This window comes from Lycorma delicatula, chromosome 4 (assembly GCF_047948215.1).
Source record: "Lycorma delicatula isolate Av1 chromosome 4, ASM4794821v1, whole genome shotgun sequence".
Lineage (NCBI taxonomy): Eukaryota > Metazoa > Arthropoda > Insecta > Hemiptera > Fulgoridae > Lycorma > Lycorma delicatula.
Genome location: NC_134458.1, coordinates 97,019,539 through 97,036,636, shown reverse-complemented (window position 1 = coordinate 97,036,636; position 17,098 = coordinate 97,019,539). Strand labels below are relative to the sequence as shown.

The 17,098-nt window shown below is 29.7% G+C and overlaps 1 protein-coding gene across 1 annotated transcript in view; it reads right to left on the bottom strand.

Moving 5' to 3' along the window:
* The window catches only part of rod (kinetochore component rough deal), a 134,828-nt gene that overhangs the window by 3,684 nt on the left and 114,046 nt on the right, over positions 1-17,098 (bottom strand). Inside the window, exons 34-38 of the mRNA XM_075363717.1 lie at positions 15,964-16,135; positions 12,747-12,951; positions 10,267-10,467; positions 1,495-1,723; positions 573-684 (exon numbers count right to left, since the gene is read on the bottom strand). Coding sequence (XP_075219832.1) covers positions 573-684; positions 1,495-1,723; positions 10,267-10,467; positions 12,747-12,951; positions 15,964-16,135 — 919 coding nt within the window. The remainder of the gene's footprint in view (positions 1-572; positions 685-1,494; positions 1,724-10,266; positions 10,468-12,746; positions 12,952-15,963; positions 16,136-17,098) is intronic.

Sequence of the window (17,098 nt, the reverse complement as noted above, 5' to 3'; positions counted from 1 at the left end):
TAGTGATTTAAAAAAAACAAAATAAAAACTTGTAAAATCAGGAAAAGAAGACTAACTGAAGGAGAAATATTTTGATGTAGAAAAGAGAATAATTTCTGATAAATTAAATGTAGTATACAGAAAAAAAATAATTTGAAGAAATTAAACTTATCAGAATTCCAGATGAGAAGCAACTGTTAGAAAGTTAAGATATAGCTAAGGAATACAACGCTACCTATCTAAAGGGATTTATAGATCTCATGAGAAGAGTAACTTATAATTTGTTTAAAAATAAGGTGCAATGTATATTAAAAAAATTTATTAAACGACTTTACCAACAAAAGTTACTGGAATTTATTTTGGTCTTCAGAGCAATAATTCAGTGAGAACACATGGACTGTACAGTAGACTTCAAAGTATTTGGAGTGTCCATTGGCTATTATAAATCATAACAAAGCAAGCATTTTTATATCAACATATCTATAAACAAAATAAAAAAATAAAGACATCCTAACTTGTATTATTTCTGAGACAATTAATAGAAGTTTTAAAAAAGTAAACTTTATAACAAACAAATCATAAAGAATAAGAACCTTGGGAGACCATTGATGTTATTAAATAGTTCCATGCTGCCACACAAACTGAAGCATCTAGTTTAGACCAATCCACTTTTAATTCTGGAAGTATTTCTTTCAACAGTTTCTCCTGAAAACAATAATAATAATTTTTAATATATTTTTTTAAAATCATGAATTAAAATAAATATATGTAATTGTAGAACTTTCTTGTTATGAAATGTTTTTGAGTGATACATAATAAAAATTTGAGAAAAATATTTTTCTACTTCTGCATGTTAATTCAATTTAAATGATCTTAATAATTTTTAAATTGTACAGAAAACACAATATTGAAAAATGTAGATTTGTTATTAGTGAAATTATAATAATATCAAGATAATCCTGTATTTTAATTTTATAATTACATATTAATTTCATATCAAGCATGATAAAGAAACATATTTTATTGATGTAAAACTTAAAAAAAATTGATATATTTTTTCATATGGATGGGAAATTGCTGTTCAGTAACTCTACCTATAAAATAGTCATGTAAATAACCCTACCTATAGAAAAATATTCCCATTTACTTATATGCTAGTTTAAAAAAAAACCTGAAGTTAAAAACAATTAACACAAGAATGAATAATATGCTAAGCATCACTATGGTGCTGTTAACTTAGTCTAAGGAAGTCAATAAGTCATAGTAACAGCTAACTTTTAGTTTTTATTCAATTTACTGAACAAAAGGATTATAAAAATAGCCACAAATTCATTAAGATTCTTGAAGGAAATTATGAATAAAATGTATATTACAAGTAATATTTTTACTTTGTTCTTATACTTCAATGAAATTGCAGTTTTTTTCCATCAGAGGAAAAATTATACAAGAGTTCTAGGGCATTTATCAACCTGTTTTTTTTAATACATACAAAATGAAAGTAAAATATTAATGTACCATTTTTGAATCCACCATGAATCTGATAATAATATTCCAAACATCAGGATTATAAATATTATATACAAAACATAAGCCAACAGTTAATTTAACAATATACTCTGATGATAAATTTTCCACCAACTGTTTAACAAGAGTCTCTTTGTCATAAGCATGAAATGATTCAATTGACCACAACAAGCCATACTGTTCCAGTCGGGATGTGAACCATAGATTCTGCATCAATTCTCTATAAAAAAAAAATAAATAAAAATCAACATTCAGTTTAGAGTAAATGAGAATACAAGGATTGTTTGAAAAGTTCTAACCCTGAAATAAGGGATATTCCATTTTAATTCAGTGCATCACTATTTTTGATTTTGATGATATTTGGTATATGATAACTACCCACCTTGTAGTGGTTTTTTATATTTTTGAAAAATTTTTTTCTTGAATAATAGACTATTTTCTTAACTCGCCAACAGTTAAAAACAGCCATTTTCATCACATTTTCCATGAACTGTATGTAGCATTCTTATTTTACATCATACAGAGGTCAAAAAGGGCTTTTTGGAAAGAGTAAAAATGGAATTTCATCTTTATGTGCTCTAAATTCATTTTGTTACATAACCAAATCTTGTAATGTTTTCTGAAGTTACACTTACAAGTTGTTTTTTTCAAATTTTGGGCTCAAAATAAATAATGAAGGGCTTTGGGTAACGGGCCTGTTTTTTACCTTTTAACTCTTAGGTACTAGTAGTACTTATAAAAAAACTGGACTATTACCGAGAGTCCTTCATGAAAAAAAATGGTTGCCAAATCTTAAAAATGTCTCATTTGTGGAGGCCAAAAACCACATGTGGGACAGGTGGCCAAAATCTGAAATGTCTACAGCAGTAAGTACTTTAAAACCATATACAATTTATTTTGGTAATCAAAGGGGTTTTACAAGTAATGAAGTCAAGACCATTAGAAAATGCTGTTCCTTCTAACTGTAAACGTATCCAAAAATACTGATCTTATGTAATTTTTTCAGATTATAAAAATTACAACTAAATTCATTAGAATGAATAAATTGATAATTAATAAATAAATAGTCAATCACGGAATGATTACAAAATGATTAACAAGCTGTTCAGTTTACTTTTACCTTATTTTACTCCTCCCAATATAAGTTAAGAATAAATCTTGCACTTTTTGATAACAAACTTAACTAACATAACTTAGTGCTCCTGCCATTTTTTTACTAAGTAGAATTGATAGATCCTCATTCTTATTAGGTGTAATGTTTGTCCTCTTCTAGTAGTTTATAGAAAAACCTTTGAAGGCGTGAGAATCTTTAAAATAATTTCCAGTTGAACCGATGTTTGATTATCCCTCAATGATTTCTTGAATGAAGTACCAGGACCCTGCAGATGGAAAAAGTGTATTAAATATTCCTCTTCATTTTCATGTATTTTGATTTCAATGACTTCACCTAACCATCACTTATCATCATATACGCGCAGACATAATTTTTACATTTTGGCTTTGGTAAATCTATAAAGCAATCAGAAACACTAATGTCCTTGTGTACCGATACTAATGTAAATGTTCCTGATTCAGAGGTCACCTGGACTTTCAGAATACATTTTTGACTTGCTGGAACATAACTGTGAAAGGTTCTTGTTTCTGGGACTGTTGTGATTACCTGATAGGCTTGCTTTAATCAGTCCTTTTTACAGTTCCACCAATACCATCACATGGTCCATTTCCATGGTATGAGGCAAAAAAATGCCATTCAGCTGCGATTTCAAAATTTTGATGGTAACACAAATTTATGAATTTTTTTTTGTTTTTATACTAGCCATCAGAAAAATAAAAAAATTGTTTAACTTGTGGTAACAGTGTTTTTACTTTATTTATAACTTGCTTTTGGAAGCAGAAGAATGATGTAGTATTAAGCTTCAATTACTAATTTATAACACAGTAGCTTTGGCTTTGTAATTTTCCTTCTTTTTTAAAATATAAGAAATGGTTGTACTGTGGCATAAGTTTTTGACCAGTGATATGACTGGACTTCATCCTGTATCACAAAAGGAAATTTTGGGAGAAATCTCCCATTACAATACATTCACCCAAGTTTTCCTTTTTAATGTTGAGGAAATTAGCTTGCTTCTTTGCAACAAAATGATGCCTTTTTAGGTTAGTTAAATTTTCAGTAAGTTTATCTACATACACTTGAAATGGAAGAATTTGAGTAGTTAGTTCACAACAGTCAACAAAAACCCACTGTTTGAAGACAATTTCAGAATTAAAATCATCTCTGCTCTCTTTTAGTAATTTGAGCAATTCATTAGTGCCTGGACATTTTTCACACTGTTGACAGCATGCACATTTCATTTTCTATATCACACACCATGATTGGAAGGAGAATTCTATAATCAATTTCATTTTTAGAGCAGATAACATGAGTTTTACATTTTGGTGGGTGACGTACACAGAGTGAGTACCTGATCCACCAGCCAGAACACAAAATTTAGGTCTTAAATCAACAAATTTTGAAAAACCAATTTTTAAATTATGTCTTTCTTTGAAGGCTGTGTGCAATTCTTTCAAGTTATATAAGATAAGCCTTTTTTGAATATTAATTATCTTCCCGTCAGCTTGTCTTACAAAGACACAATCCTTCTTGCCTGGCATCATTTGACTGTGCTCATCATTCTGGTAAAAATGTTGGACACATTTAATAACATTTTCATCAATTACATGACTGAGTTTCTTTTTTCCGATTTGTGGCAAAATTCCACTTGTCTTAACTAATTGTTTGGATTGACAGGCTAAATACTGACTAACATTAAACTCAATTTGAATTTTCTGAATGCTCCAGCTGCTTGGTAATAAACTTAAAATATTCATTTTTTTCTGGGTTGATGTAACTGTTTTCATTTTACCTTTATTTTAATGATTAATTCTTCATATTTCCTACCTAAATCAGCATAATTTTGTGGTACTAAACTGGTTTCTTCTGCAGAAATATTTAAATCAAAGGAATCGTTTAATTTACTGGTAACTGACTTGGCTATTTTTGTAACTTTATTTTCTAAAACTTTGTTTGTTTGCACTGCTCAATAATTGCTGAACCTTAATGGGGGAAATGCCAAGTGCTGAACAAGCTTTATTTACCGATTTGACCATAACACACTGAGGCTTAAATATATCTTGACATTCCAGTTTGCTTCATCTTGTGGTTTTTGTTTTTTGTTTAAGCATTTTGTACAGTTCAAAATTAATTCTGCCTGGAATTAATTTTAAATTTAGATTGCTTGTTGAAAGTGTCAAAGATATTTTTTGAAGAGATTTCTTAACTGGTTTAGTGTGACAACTAAATGGGTCAGAGCAACTTTTCTCATTAATATAAAAATACTTATCTAAATATTCAGTTTTATGAAAAATACTGATATTTTTGGTTTCAGTACATCCACTTCTTAAAGATATCAGTATTATTTGCTGTTCAGTAAACTCTAAAATATCGTGCAATGCTGAAGATCTATTCTAAGTCAATTTGTGACATACTGTTTCAGTATGAATGCCAATTGAACACTCCATAATCCATTTTTATAAAATGCAAGAGTTCTTACAATAACAATATAGTTAGAATAAATTATAAAACTACCAATTGCACCTCACTCTGTCTTATCCCAGTTTCTCTACAGCTAAAATAAAAATTTCTCTAATTAATAAAATTAAAAATAAAAGAAATCACATAAAAGAGAAGTTCACTGCTAATAATATAAACAAGTGTATACAACCTAACCAGAGTATTAGCACTAGCAAAAATACAACATATCACATTGAAATCAAAACAGTAATTCTACAATGTTTACATTCATGAATACGCAAACATTCATGTCCATGCATGTCTATTCATTTTAGTGTTTAAACATGAGTTTGTGTATATGAGTCATACTTTAAGTAACAAACTATCAATCTAGAATATAAGCTATCTCATTATAGACATATCAAAATTTTTTTGTACAGTAGGCCTACATTATTATCTGAAAAAATACATGCTGAGAATTTTTTGGATACGTTGCTCACGGTTAGAAGGAACGGTGTTTATAGTGGTTTTGATGGTTTCATTACTTGTCAACCCCTTTGAGTAACAAAATAAATTTTATATGGTTTTAAAGTACATAAAAAGTACTTACTGCTGTAAAATTTTCAGATTTTTGCCATCTGTCCCACATAGAGGTTTTGGAAATGAGACATTTTCAAAATCTTATGATTTTGTGGTCATTTTTTTTAATGGATTCTCTGTAATAGTCGTTTTTTTTTATCAGTAATACTGTTACCAAAGAGTTAAAAGGTAAAAAACAGGCCTGTTACCCTAAGCCCTTCATTATTTATTTTGGGCCCAAAATTTGAAAAAAAAATTTATAAACATAACTTTAGTAAACATTACAAGATTTAGTTATGTAACAAAATGAATTTAGAGTAAACGAAGATGAAATTCCATCTTTACTCTTTCCAAAAAGTCCTTTTTGACCTTTGTATGATGTAAAATAAGAATGCTACAGCTCATGGAAAAAGTGACGAAAATGGCTGGTTTTACCTGTTGGCAAGTTAGAAAATAGTCTAGTACTAAAGAAAAAAATTTTAAAATAAAAATTATGTTTTTTGGCCACTACAAGGTGGGTAGTTATCATATACCAAATATCATCAAAATCAAAAATAGTGATGCAATAAAATTTTTGAAAATTTGTTAAATTAAAATGGAATACTCCATAGAGGTAGCACAAGTAAGACTAGGTTATTATGACATTTGTCAAGTATGATCCATTAGATGGTGTGCAGCAAAGTTTCATATGCATGTGTTCAGTTGCTTGTTTGTGGCGATTGAGTAAATCAATTAAGCTATTTTCTGAAAATTGAATAAAATTAAAGTTCAAGCGGTTATAAAGTACTTTAAAACATTCTTCCCCATCTTTTTTGGTGGTAAAAAAGTGTGCTGCTGAATTTAAATGTGGTCGTACATCCATTGAAGATGATAAACACTTGGGACACCAAAAACTGCTACAACCAATGAAACCACCGCAAAAATTCACAATGCTACATTAAATGATTACTGACTGAAGATATGCAACTTCCTGACATTGCAAAAGTCTCCATAGATTGTATCCACATTTTACACAATTCTTTTGTAAGAAAAAGATTTCAGCTTGATGGATGAAAGTTGACCAAAAACACATTTGACTGATCACTTCTGAAGGGTGTTTACATTTATTTAAACATGTTTCCACTGAGTTTCTTCAATGTTTTATAACAGTAGATGATATATGGATTCACCTCTACATGTCAAAAGACCAAACAGTGGGAACAGCTGAAAGTGTGCCAAAGAATTCAAAAACAGTTCCATAGGCAGGTAAAGTCATGACTATGGTTTTTTGGGGATTCTTGTGTAGTGCTCATAGATTACCTGGAAAAAAGCAGGACCAACGCTACGTAGTATTACCCTTCAGTTCTGGACCAATTGCCAAGTGCAGAGTGGTGCATGAAATGATCCAACTTTTGGTTTTGTTAAAAAATATTTGTTTGAATTGCAGTACAGAAAAATAAAATACATGTTTTTTACTATATACCTGCAGATTATGTTCTGCTTATCATATGTACAACATGACCACCATCATCAAGCCTAGCAACTTCAACACGAATTCCTATGTTGTTAGTAACTCGACTACACATATCCTCAGTTATCTCGTCGCACTCCTCAATGATCAGCATTTGCAGTTCCATTACTGTCGACGGACAGTAATGGAACATCCTCGTCGGGGACGAGGATGTTCTTTTAGAAATTTTTTTCTCTCTTTTCCTTTAGAAATCCTCAAAGAAAATAATCACATGGCTTAAATCAGAACTATTCGGAGGGGGGGGGGGACAGTTCTGTCCACACGCAAAACAATTAGGAAATGGGTTTGAAATGACATTTGCGTGTCTAAAACAAAATTAGCTGTGGTGTGTTCTGGCTCCATCCTGCATGAACTACTTGTTTTCTAATTGAAACCCTTTTGCAAGAAGCTGAGAAAAAATTATTATGCAGCATGTTTAGATAACGTTCACTGTAAAAAAAAAGAATGGCCCTATTACTCCATGACTTGAGAAAGTGGCCTGTACTGTAATTCTTTGGGCATGATGCACCTTTTCATAAAGCACATGTGAATTTTTGCAAGTCCAAAAACGCATGTTTTGTTTATTAACAACCCTGTCTAGGTGTAAATGTGCCTCATCTGAAAACCTAACACTGTTCAACAATATGTCTTGGTTCACAGCCTCTTCAGTGAATGCCATTCTTTGATGTTTGTTGTCAACTATTAATTTTGTACAGGATACAAATGCAAATAAGTTTTTAAAATTCACTGCACAGATCGCCTAGAAATCCCAAGTTAAGCTGCTGCTTTACTTGATTTGCCCAGGCTCCTCAGCAACACTGCTCTGACACCTTCGACATTCTTTGAATGAACATTGGCAATCCGTTTGCACTTACTCTCAAATACTGAACCATAACTATTAAATTTTTCATAAAGTCTACGTATTGTTTTAAATGTGGGCAACCACGCAGTTTGAAAATGTGCATGAAACTGTCATTGTGTAAGCACACCACACTTCTCATTTCATTAAAAAACAACAGTCTTTATGCGCTGTTCAATGGTCAGTCCTCCTTTGTCAAACATCTTGGAACAGTGCACTCGGAAACAGAAAAAAACTAATATTCATGAACTGCTGTCACTTCTGTCAACATAAAACACATTAATAATTATTAACCTTAACAATTACTGCCAAAACAAATGTTGGATCATTCTGTGCGCCAACCTGTACTATTCAGGTTAAACATCCACACCTAGCAAAGAAAGTGCTCTTCCACCTTGATAATGTACCTGCTCACACGACTGGGGTTGTTTCCGTGAAATTAAACTTCATGACCTACCTTTTGAAGTGCTTCTACATGCACTGTATTTAGCTCCCACCAATTATTTCCTCTTCCCAAACCTGCAGAAATGGCTTGCTGATCAAAGATACATTTCAAATGAGATCAAGGTTGAGAAAACTGCTTATTTTGCAGAGTTTAACAGATCACATTGTACTCTGGGTATTGAAGAGTTGGTCTAAATGTATAGAATTGCAAGATGACTTCATTGAAAAATAAAACTAAATTTCTGAAAATTCTTGTTTTCCTTGTCAGGCCAAGAACTTTCTAAATGACCCTCGAATACTAAAATAACAAAAGATAATTTGTATGATTTATATTTACCATTAAATTTATGTTAAGATAAACCATCTAAAGGAAGTATACAATTTGTATTCTTATAAAAGAAAAGTTTGAAAGTATAGTAGAATACAGTACATTATTATAAATGAAATATTATACTAACAAAAAAAAACAAAAAACAATGAAACACGCAAAAAGACTGTTAAATGCATGTACAGATTTCAAAATATAGATGTACAGAATTAACGACACCAAAATAAATACTTCATTTTTGATTCTGAATATTATATTATCGTTTGATTGTGTAAAATTGTTTTTACTTATCACCAACTGAAGTTGAAAAGCTATGACTTCAAGATAACATAATAGGAAATACTAAAGTGATGATTAATTGATACTTCTGATAATATCATTACAGATTCATACCTTGTTGACTAGGATTTATTTATGTCTTTATCAGTGTTGTTTGGGTAGTAATTACATTTATAAAATCTACATTTGTCTGGAGTATTTAACAAAGGATTCACTAGTCTGTTGAAAATAATCTCTAGAGATCGCTCAGTTTAAATAGAAACTGAAATCTTAAAATTGTAAAAATATACCCGGTTTTCACATTTAACTTTGGAATGCAATTATCGCCTCCCAATAACTATTATTTAGTTTACAGACGTATAGCTTCCTGTTGAGTCTAGTTTATCAAAGTCCTGTGATAAATGAAAATTGAGTTTCAAAATAATTTTAATGTGAAAAAGCAGAAGTAACTTGTGTACATGTTACTGACTGATAATGATCTAACAAATGAAATGAACATACTGTATTTACATATAACAACAAAGATTAGCATTAGCAGTAACTATGACATTTAACAAGAAACTATGAGAATGAGGAAAATAAACTGACATTTAACAAACATTATATGAGTAGCCGCATGCTGCGATTCCATGATCATCGATTAGGCTGTTAGGAGCGTACACTGATAAGTTGAAGTCCTTTCCATACATGCAAATGGCAATGGCTGAGATGTATATAATCTACCTTGAAATGTTTTTTTTATTAGGAGGAACTGGCCCTATTCATAGCAGTCAGCCTAACAGATCTGCCATCTTTGAGGTTGGAAAATTAACAATTTTTAACTGGTTATCAAGATCAGGCACCTCTGCAGTAGTTCTAACTATCCAGATAACTCTAACTCCAGCTCTGACCAACACGTTTGGAGACCAGCCCACCCATAAATCTCTTTTCTCTGTAAACCTGCCTTCACCCCAGCTATTCATTTCAGCCGATCATTTAATGTAGTTATGCCTCCTCATGCATAACTCTTTATAAGCTCATGAAAAAAAAAGATAAATTATGGTAAAATGAAAGAAACAGCAAAGGTGATCACTGGACTTATACAGTAATTGTAATTTGTGTCATGAATTTAGAATGGGAATCCTGAACAGATGCTTATTATTTAATAGTCAAAACAGTTATTTATTCAACTGTTATATAACCAGCTTATTATAAATTAGAAAAAATTCAGTAAAATTTACACAAAAACTAATTACCTTATCTCAGTCTCATTTCTGCCAGTTAATTCAAGGATATATTCTGGAGTTGCAATTCTAACAAGACACTGAAGTGCTCTTAACCGAGCTGAATAGTCTGGCTCCCTGTCAACCCATCTATTATTATCGCCACAGAATGCAATCCCAGTAAGATTATTACAAGCTGTTTCTTGGTCTTCTGTTGATAGCACATAACATGCCCTAAATATATTGAACACAACAATGAAAAATAGTGCAGTACTAAACTAAAACAGAATTTAATAATTTATAACTAGCTATCACCTTTATTATTATAAAACAGTTGTGAAGCCACCTAGCATCTTCATCTTAAATTTTATTAATGTAATATTTTATTATTTTAATAAATATATTTGAAGTTTATTATAATAAAAACTTCTTTACCTGAATCCCATTCGCAGACTTCTGGATCAACATTTTGGTGATGTTATCGTAGTTTTTTCATAATAATTTTTATATCATTACAGTTAAAATTGTAATGAAATTAATAACTATTATTATATGTTTAGTTACTGACAAAAAACATTCTTTACTATTAATTAATTAAACAAATTCATATACTGTACTGGAATTATTTTAAAATACTGATATGTAAACTGCATTTACTAATCTAACCATAAGATTTAATAATCGTATAGCATAGAATAGGTTATTTTTAATCATTATAAATTAGACACTGATTTTGTAATCAGCCTTCTTATATGTATATCATAACTGTTATTAAGTGTGATATCCTACGGAATGAAAAAAAAACAAAAAAATATAAAAGGAGACTATTTCCCCCACTGATTAGTTTTGCTTTAGTTTTTAGGCAGAACGACTATCTTTTTTTATATGCTTATCTTTTATTTTACATTATTTCAATCAATTGTTTGTTGTGGTACTACAAGATGAAGCTGGATTTTCTCTTCAGCCTCGAATTCTTTGATTAAAATACAAAAGGAAATTTTATGAATACTGTGTATTTCAGCAGATAAGACGAGGTATAAATGTTTGTCTAAGTTTTATAGCTTTAGCATTTCTGTCCTATAAGATGACCTCTCCCAAACTATCAATGGTCTATGAAATTAATTTAGATCGGTGATCGTCATCTGGATGATAATACTGTATATTATGTCCTATCCGCATTGATTCGGGTAATGACCTTTTCAAAAAAGCATTGTATGGGCTATTCTATTTTGTGAACATACCCTACTCTGTTCTAGTAAAAAATTACGATTTGTCTGTTTTTTCCTCAGCAGCTCAGTAAACATAACTTTTAATATTTATTTTGTATTAGTATTGTTTTACTATTTCAATGTAATGTATTATCATATAGCATATTTAAATAATAATAGATTTTTTGATAAGTTGTAATAATTTTCAAAATCAGTCGCAGTTGGTGGTTGCACACATAAAGGAAAAGCCTCCTTTATCACTGTTATGTTGTAGTTTCATTGTAGGTTTTGTCATGTGTTTCAATTTATATAAATTTCAATCTAATTTTTTTTTGTATCTATCCTATAAGACAACCACGGATTTTGGGGACTTTTTATTATGATTGAATTATCATCCTATCTGTGGAAATTCTTTAGACAGATTGAATATTGACCTTGATTTTTTTACTGTTTTATTAAAAATAAAAAAGAATCCAGTCTCTTCTTTCCATATGGAAGTATAAAAAATAAATATAATTCCTTTAGATAATAATTAAAACACAAGAGCAAAAGCTAGAATGAAAAGGAATAGTCACCAATTAATTTATTTGAGATCTAATTATTGGATACAAAGATGTTTCAATTTTTTATCTTCTGATTTATGTAATTTGATTTTTTCACCATGACAAATTTTAACAAATCTTAACTGAATGTTTTGTTGATTTTGAACTCTGTTTAAAAAGAGAAAATTCATCCCTGATATCTGCGAGTTGTTGCTCTTATCTGTTTAGTTCCCTGGAGAGCATTTACAGGCAAACAGCTTGTTGAAGTAGTTAATATTATTAAAATCATGTTTTTATTTTAATTAGTATTTACAGACAATCTTTTTTTTAACTTTATTAATAACAATTTACAATCCTCCCTAAATTAACAAGAATCATTTTTAGGGAATAACAATTCAATTAATTAGCATTATATTCCATGTGTTTCTGGATATTTATTGCTGTTTTACTAGACTATAGCCTGTAGGGACCACATCCCTTGTACATTTAGTGATTATACCTGTTACTTCTTATATCCCTGGATCACTTGATCAGGATGTAGTTACTGATTAGAACCCAACAAAAGAATGGTGACCAGGAGAGTTATCGAGGAGCTAACGTATTAAAAAATAATCTATCCACCTTAGCCTCAGGACTGTGTTAAACTCTCACATAGGAAGTGCAAGAAATATATCTCTATATACCCCGATACACAAAAGGTAATGAGTCAAGCAGTAAATGTAAAATTATTACAATGAAATAATATAAAGATTTTAAAACAGACCTTATGACATTGCCATCAAAATTGTCGGCATCTTTTTTCAAATGATTAAGGTGAAGTTGACTACCAGACAACTGATCTACTAAAAAGGTGTCATCCATATCTAAAATGTTATCAGGCACCAACCAATCAAATATAAGTTTCCATTTCAATATTTTTATATCTTTTTTATGAACAGAACTAATTTCCTCCACGGCTGAATTTATATCTGTGAAATAATAATATAAAATCAAAATACAACCTTTATTACTGCCAAATTATTTTAAAATATCATACACAATTAATATATTTAATCATTAGCTCACGGCTGAGACAACTCTGAGTAACTCTCAGTTCTGTGTTTCACTGAGTAAGATGCAATCACAGAAGCAATCTTTCAGAAATACAGCTTATTAGTCCACAAAATTGAAATTCCTTATAATGTAGAACTTTTTTAGTTATAAGAAATATTTGTTGATAACTATTTTTCTGTGTACAAGTGTCATTAGCAGATAATTTTATAAGCCAAGTGCAAAAAAAAATTATTTTAGAAATAAATAAGGCTTCTACTTTTGCATCACAACTGTAAGATTACTAAAATTACTCATTAACAAAAAATGAAATATAATAAATTTCCTTTCTACCACATTACGTAAATTTAAAAATAAATCTGAATCCACTGTTGTATAAAGATGAAGATCTTTAATAAATTGCAATTTTATTGAAAAGAAGTTTGCTATGCTTCTGTCCATGACAGCTGTCAATGATGTTCAATCAAAAATATAAATGTCTGCAACAAATTTTATAATAAAATGCTTTTAAAAAACTTACTACAAGATGTTTTCACTTGTATTTATAATCATCTTCAGCTACTGCTGTCACTGAATTCAGAGTTTATAAAAATCATTTGCATATAACATTTTTTTGGTTACAAATGTTTGTACTTTTAAATTAAAAGGACAATTTAGAAAGTTTCACAGATGGTGTTCTTAGTAGTTATATACATTTGGTACATGAAGCCTGGTGGCAGAATTAGAAGTTATGCTTATTTCATTCAGAAGTCTGAATCCTTAAGAGAAGGCCTAGTGAAAATGGTTTACAGAAATTACATCTGATACTGTGATTAGAAGCAAGCTTAGAAATAGATTTAATAGATCCATCACTATAGCTGTAATGGACTAGCATTTGCATTTGGTAAAACAGATTTTTACAGCTATGAGAAAATTGAACAACGGAAATGTTATAGGTTGCAAGTTAGAGGTTGGAAAGGTTACAATTGCAAGTGTTTTCTTCATAGCCTACATAATCAATGTAAAAACCAGTTAAACATTCCTTGTTAGATTGTTCATTAACTGGTGTGGAAACATTTAAAAATGTACTCTTACTAACTTCAGACTGTAAGCAAAGGAAATCACATAAGATGATTGTATTATTTGTAGAAATTTTATATTCACCATGTTAGATTGGAAAATAATAACAATTTTCTTTATAAAATGAATTTCTCTGATTAACTAATTTTCATACTTCAGGGAATGTAATCATACAAAATGTCATAGTTTGGGGCTTGGAAAATCTGCACTTCACTATTAAGCACATAAGTCAGATAATCTAAAAGTTAAGTGTGTGTTACATGTCAGTTGACAGAATGTACGGACCATTTGTCTTTTATTAAAAGCCACATGTTGGAAAACTTTGCATATCCTCCACTATAAGAATTACAGCTTGATAGCATATTCTAGCAAGATGGCACCCTGTCAAATTCGGCTTTAATGAGACATGAATTTCTGAACAAATTTCCTAATCAGTGGTAGTGGTGGTCCCATAGCCTCGTTTTTACTCTGTAATTTCTTCATGAGGGGATTTATCAAAGATCACTTATAGAACTCTCAAAAAACTAACATTCAAGATTTGAAGATAAACATTACATTTGCCAATACAGTCCTGATAAGATAAGTCATACTCAGCAAGAGTTAATACCAGTTAAACATTGTATGTTCTACTGATGAAAAACATGTTGGATGCTTGTGATTTTTGTATATCAGGAAAAAACTTCAAGGTACTTTATTCTGGCCGAATAATTGTAAGAAATGTAATACATTTTTATGAATTTGTTTTTAAAGATATTTTACAGACACCTTGTATACTTAGTTCATCTTATAAAATTAATCAATTAATGTATACACACAAATAACAAACTTACTTCAATCAACCCCTACATAATATTTTATGGATCTGGAAAAAATATTGTTATATTGAAATCGGTTCTATTCAGAAATATATTGTTGTTTTAAATTCAATAATTCCATAAAACGGAAATAGAAAGCATTTAATCTCAAAATAATACAGTTTATGTGAAAAACAATTTCTAATTAAATTACAATTACTCAGATATTATAATCACCTTAACTAACCAACAACTATGAAAAATGAATCGTAATAATTTGGTAATTAATAATTCTTTTAAAATAAATACTATTATAACAGCTACAGAGAGGAATAAGTACTGTAACCATCATATGATATTATTCACCACAAATTGTTGTGTTGCTCACAAAACAGTATTTAGCTAATCATTTTCTAGCAGGAATTATTTACTACTGTACATTGCTTGGACAAAAGCAAACTATTTTATCAGATTTTTATTTAGATATTTTATTAACTGACTTATAAAAAAACAACCATGTCAGTTTTTTTTTTTTAATTTTAAAAGTAACCATTTTTGCAGTATGTTAGCAGTCAGGTGTATGTAACATCATGTCTATTAAGCAATGTCCTGTTAAATGTATTATAAATAAATGATTACATAATGGACAAGTAATTGGAAGGAGTTTCAGCACCCATATTGAAACCAGAACAAATCCATTATTAAAGAAACACAAAATATTTTAAAACTGATTTAAAAATTAAAATTACGACGTTAAAAAACATAATAAAACTTAATATGTGCAATGTACAAAAAGGGTCTGGTCAAGGAGTTAGAGAAGCTGTTAAACAAGACAGCACTGAGATTATGAATTTGCAAAGAACTTTTGTTCTCTTTAACTCTTTCAATGTCAAATCTATAAACTTATTCATACCTAAGATGTAAAAAAATAAATTAATATCTAATTCTAATTTTGAACAGGAATTGATTTCATTACACACAGACACACCGTCATCATGTAGTAGATTTTATTATAAAATCTAGTTTAAGTTTATGAAAATACAAATTACTATAAAATTACATTACATAACAGTTTACCAGGAAAATTCAAGGTGCCTAAAGTCGAAGAACGATTTATTATAGATGGATGATTATACAGCACTTTAATTAGTTCATCTGGATCCAACGCTAACGGGAGATACTGTGGTTCAGCTAAGTCATATTTGTACAATATATTCCATGTAGCGACTGTAAAATACTTTTCTTTAACCTGTTAACACAAAGACAGTAAGAATTTAGTTTTATTATCAGTATTAGTAATACTAATTTAAAGCAAAGCTCCTGTATGAAAATCATAATTACATAAAAATAGTACGTGTAACATGAGAATGCAAAGGTTGGTAGTAACTTACTCTCATGAATTTTTTACAGTTATGTTTTTCAATTTAATTTTGTACAGGAAAAGAAAACTTTTATGTTAATAAAAAATATATAAATACAAGCCAATTCTAATTTTAAAAGTAATAACAATGATAACAAGAAAGGATAAAAAAATCAAAGAAATAAGATGAAATGGATGTGAGTACAGTAGCAGTAAAGTAACGTGTAGAAAATTAAAAAGACTTTATTTCTATTTCTTATAAGATTCAGTTTCAGAATTATAATACAGGAAGACCTTGTGGAAGTATCATTCGTCAGCCATGAAGGTGAACTGTTGGCAACATGTAGGAGTCACATTGTTGACATCATATCTTAGGTGATAATATTACCGGGTACTTACATGTTTTTTGACATCATTCCCCCATAAATATGCCTCAGCATTAAAAACAATTAAGATAAAAAATGTTATCTTCTTTCAGATTTCATCCCATGTTATATCATAAATAACAAAATTTAAGACTAATGTTTTACATGTTATAAACTTACATTAGTTAATACCTATTTAAAGTAAGGTAATTTATCTGAGGTCAAGCTATCCTACCATGTATAACTGAGAACTTTGGATAACAGAGAAGATTCTTTGAAATTAAACAAATAAAAAAAAAAAAAGGTAATATCATCTCTCATCGCCTATACTGTTTAAGTCCAGTAATCGGGCTTCAAGTGTAAAATAATATAATAGTTAATTTAATTATTTATCGCTAGTAGCTTTAATAGAAAAAAGAAGATACTAATAACTTAAACAAAACCTACTTTAACCTATGCTAGGATCTAATCAAAACAAACCAAAATT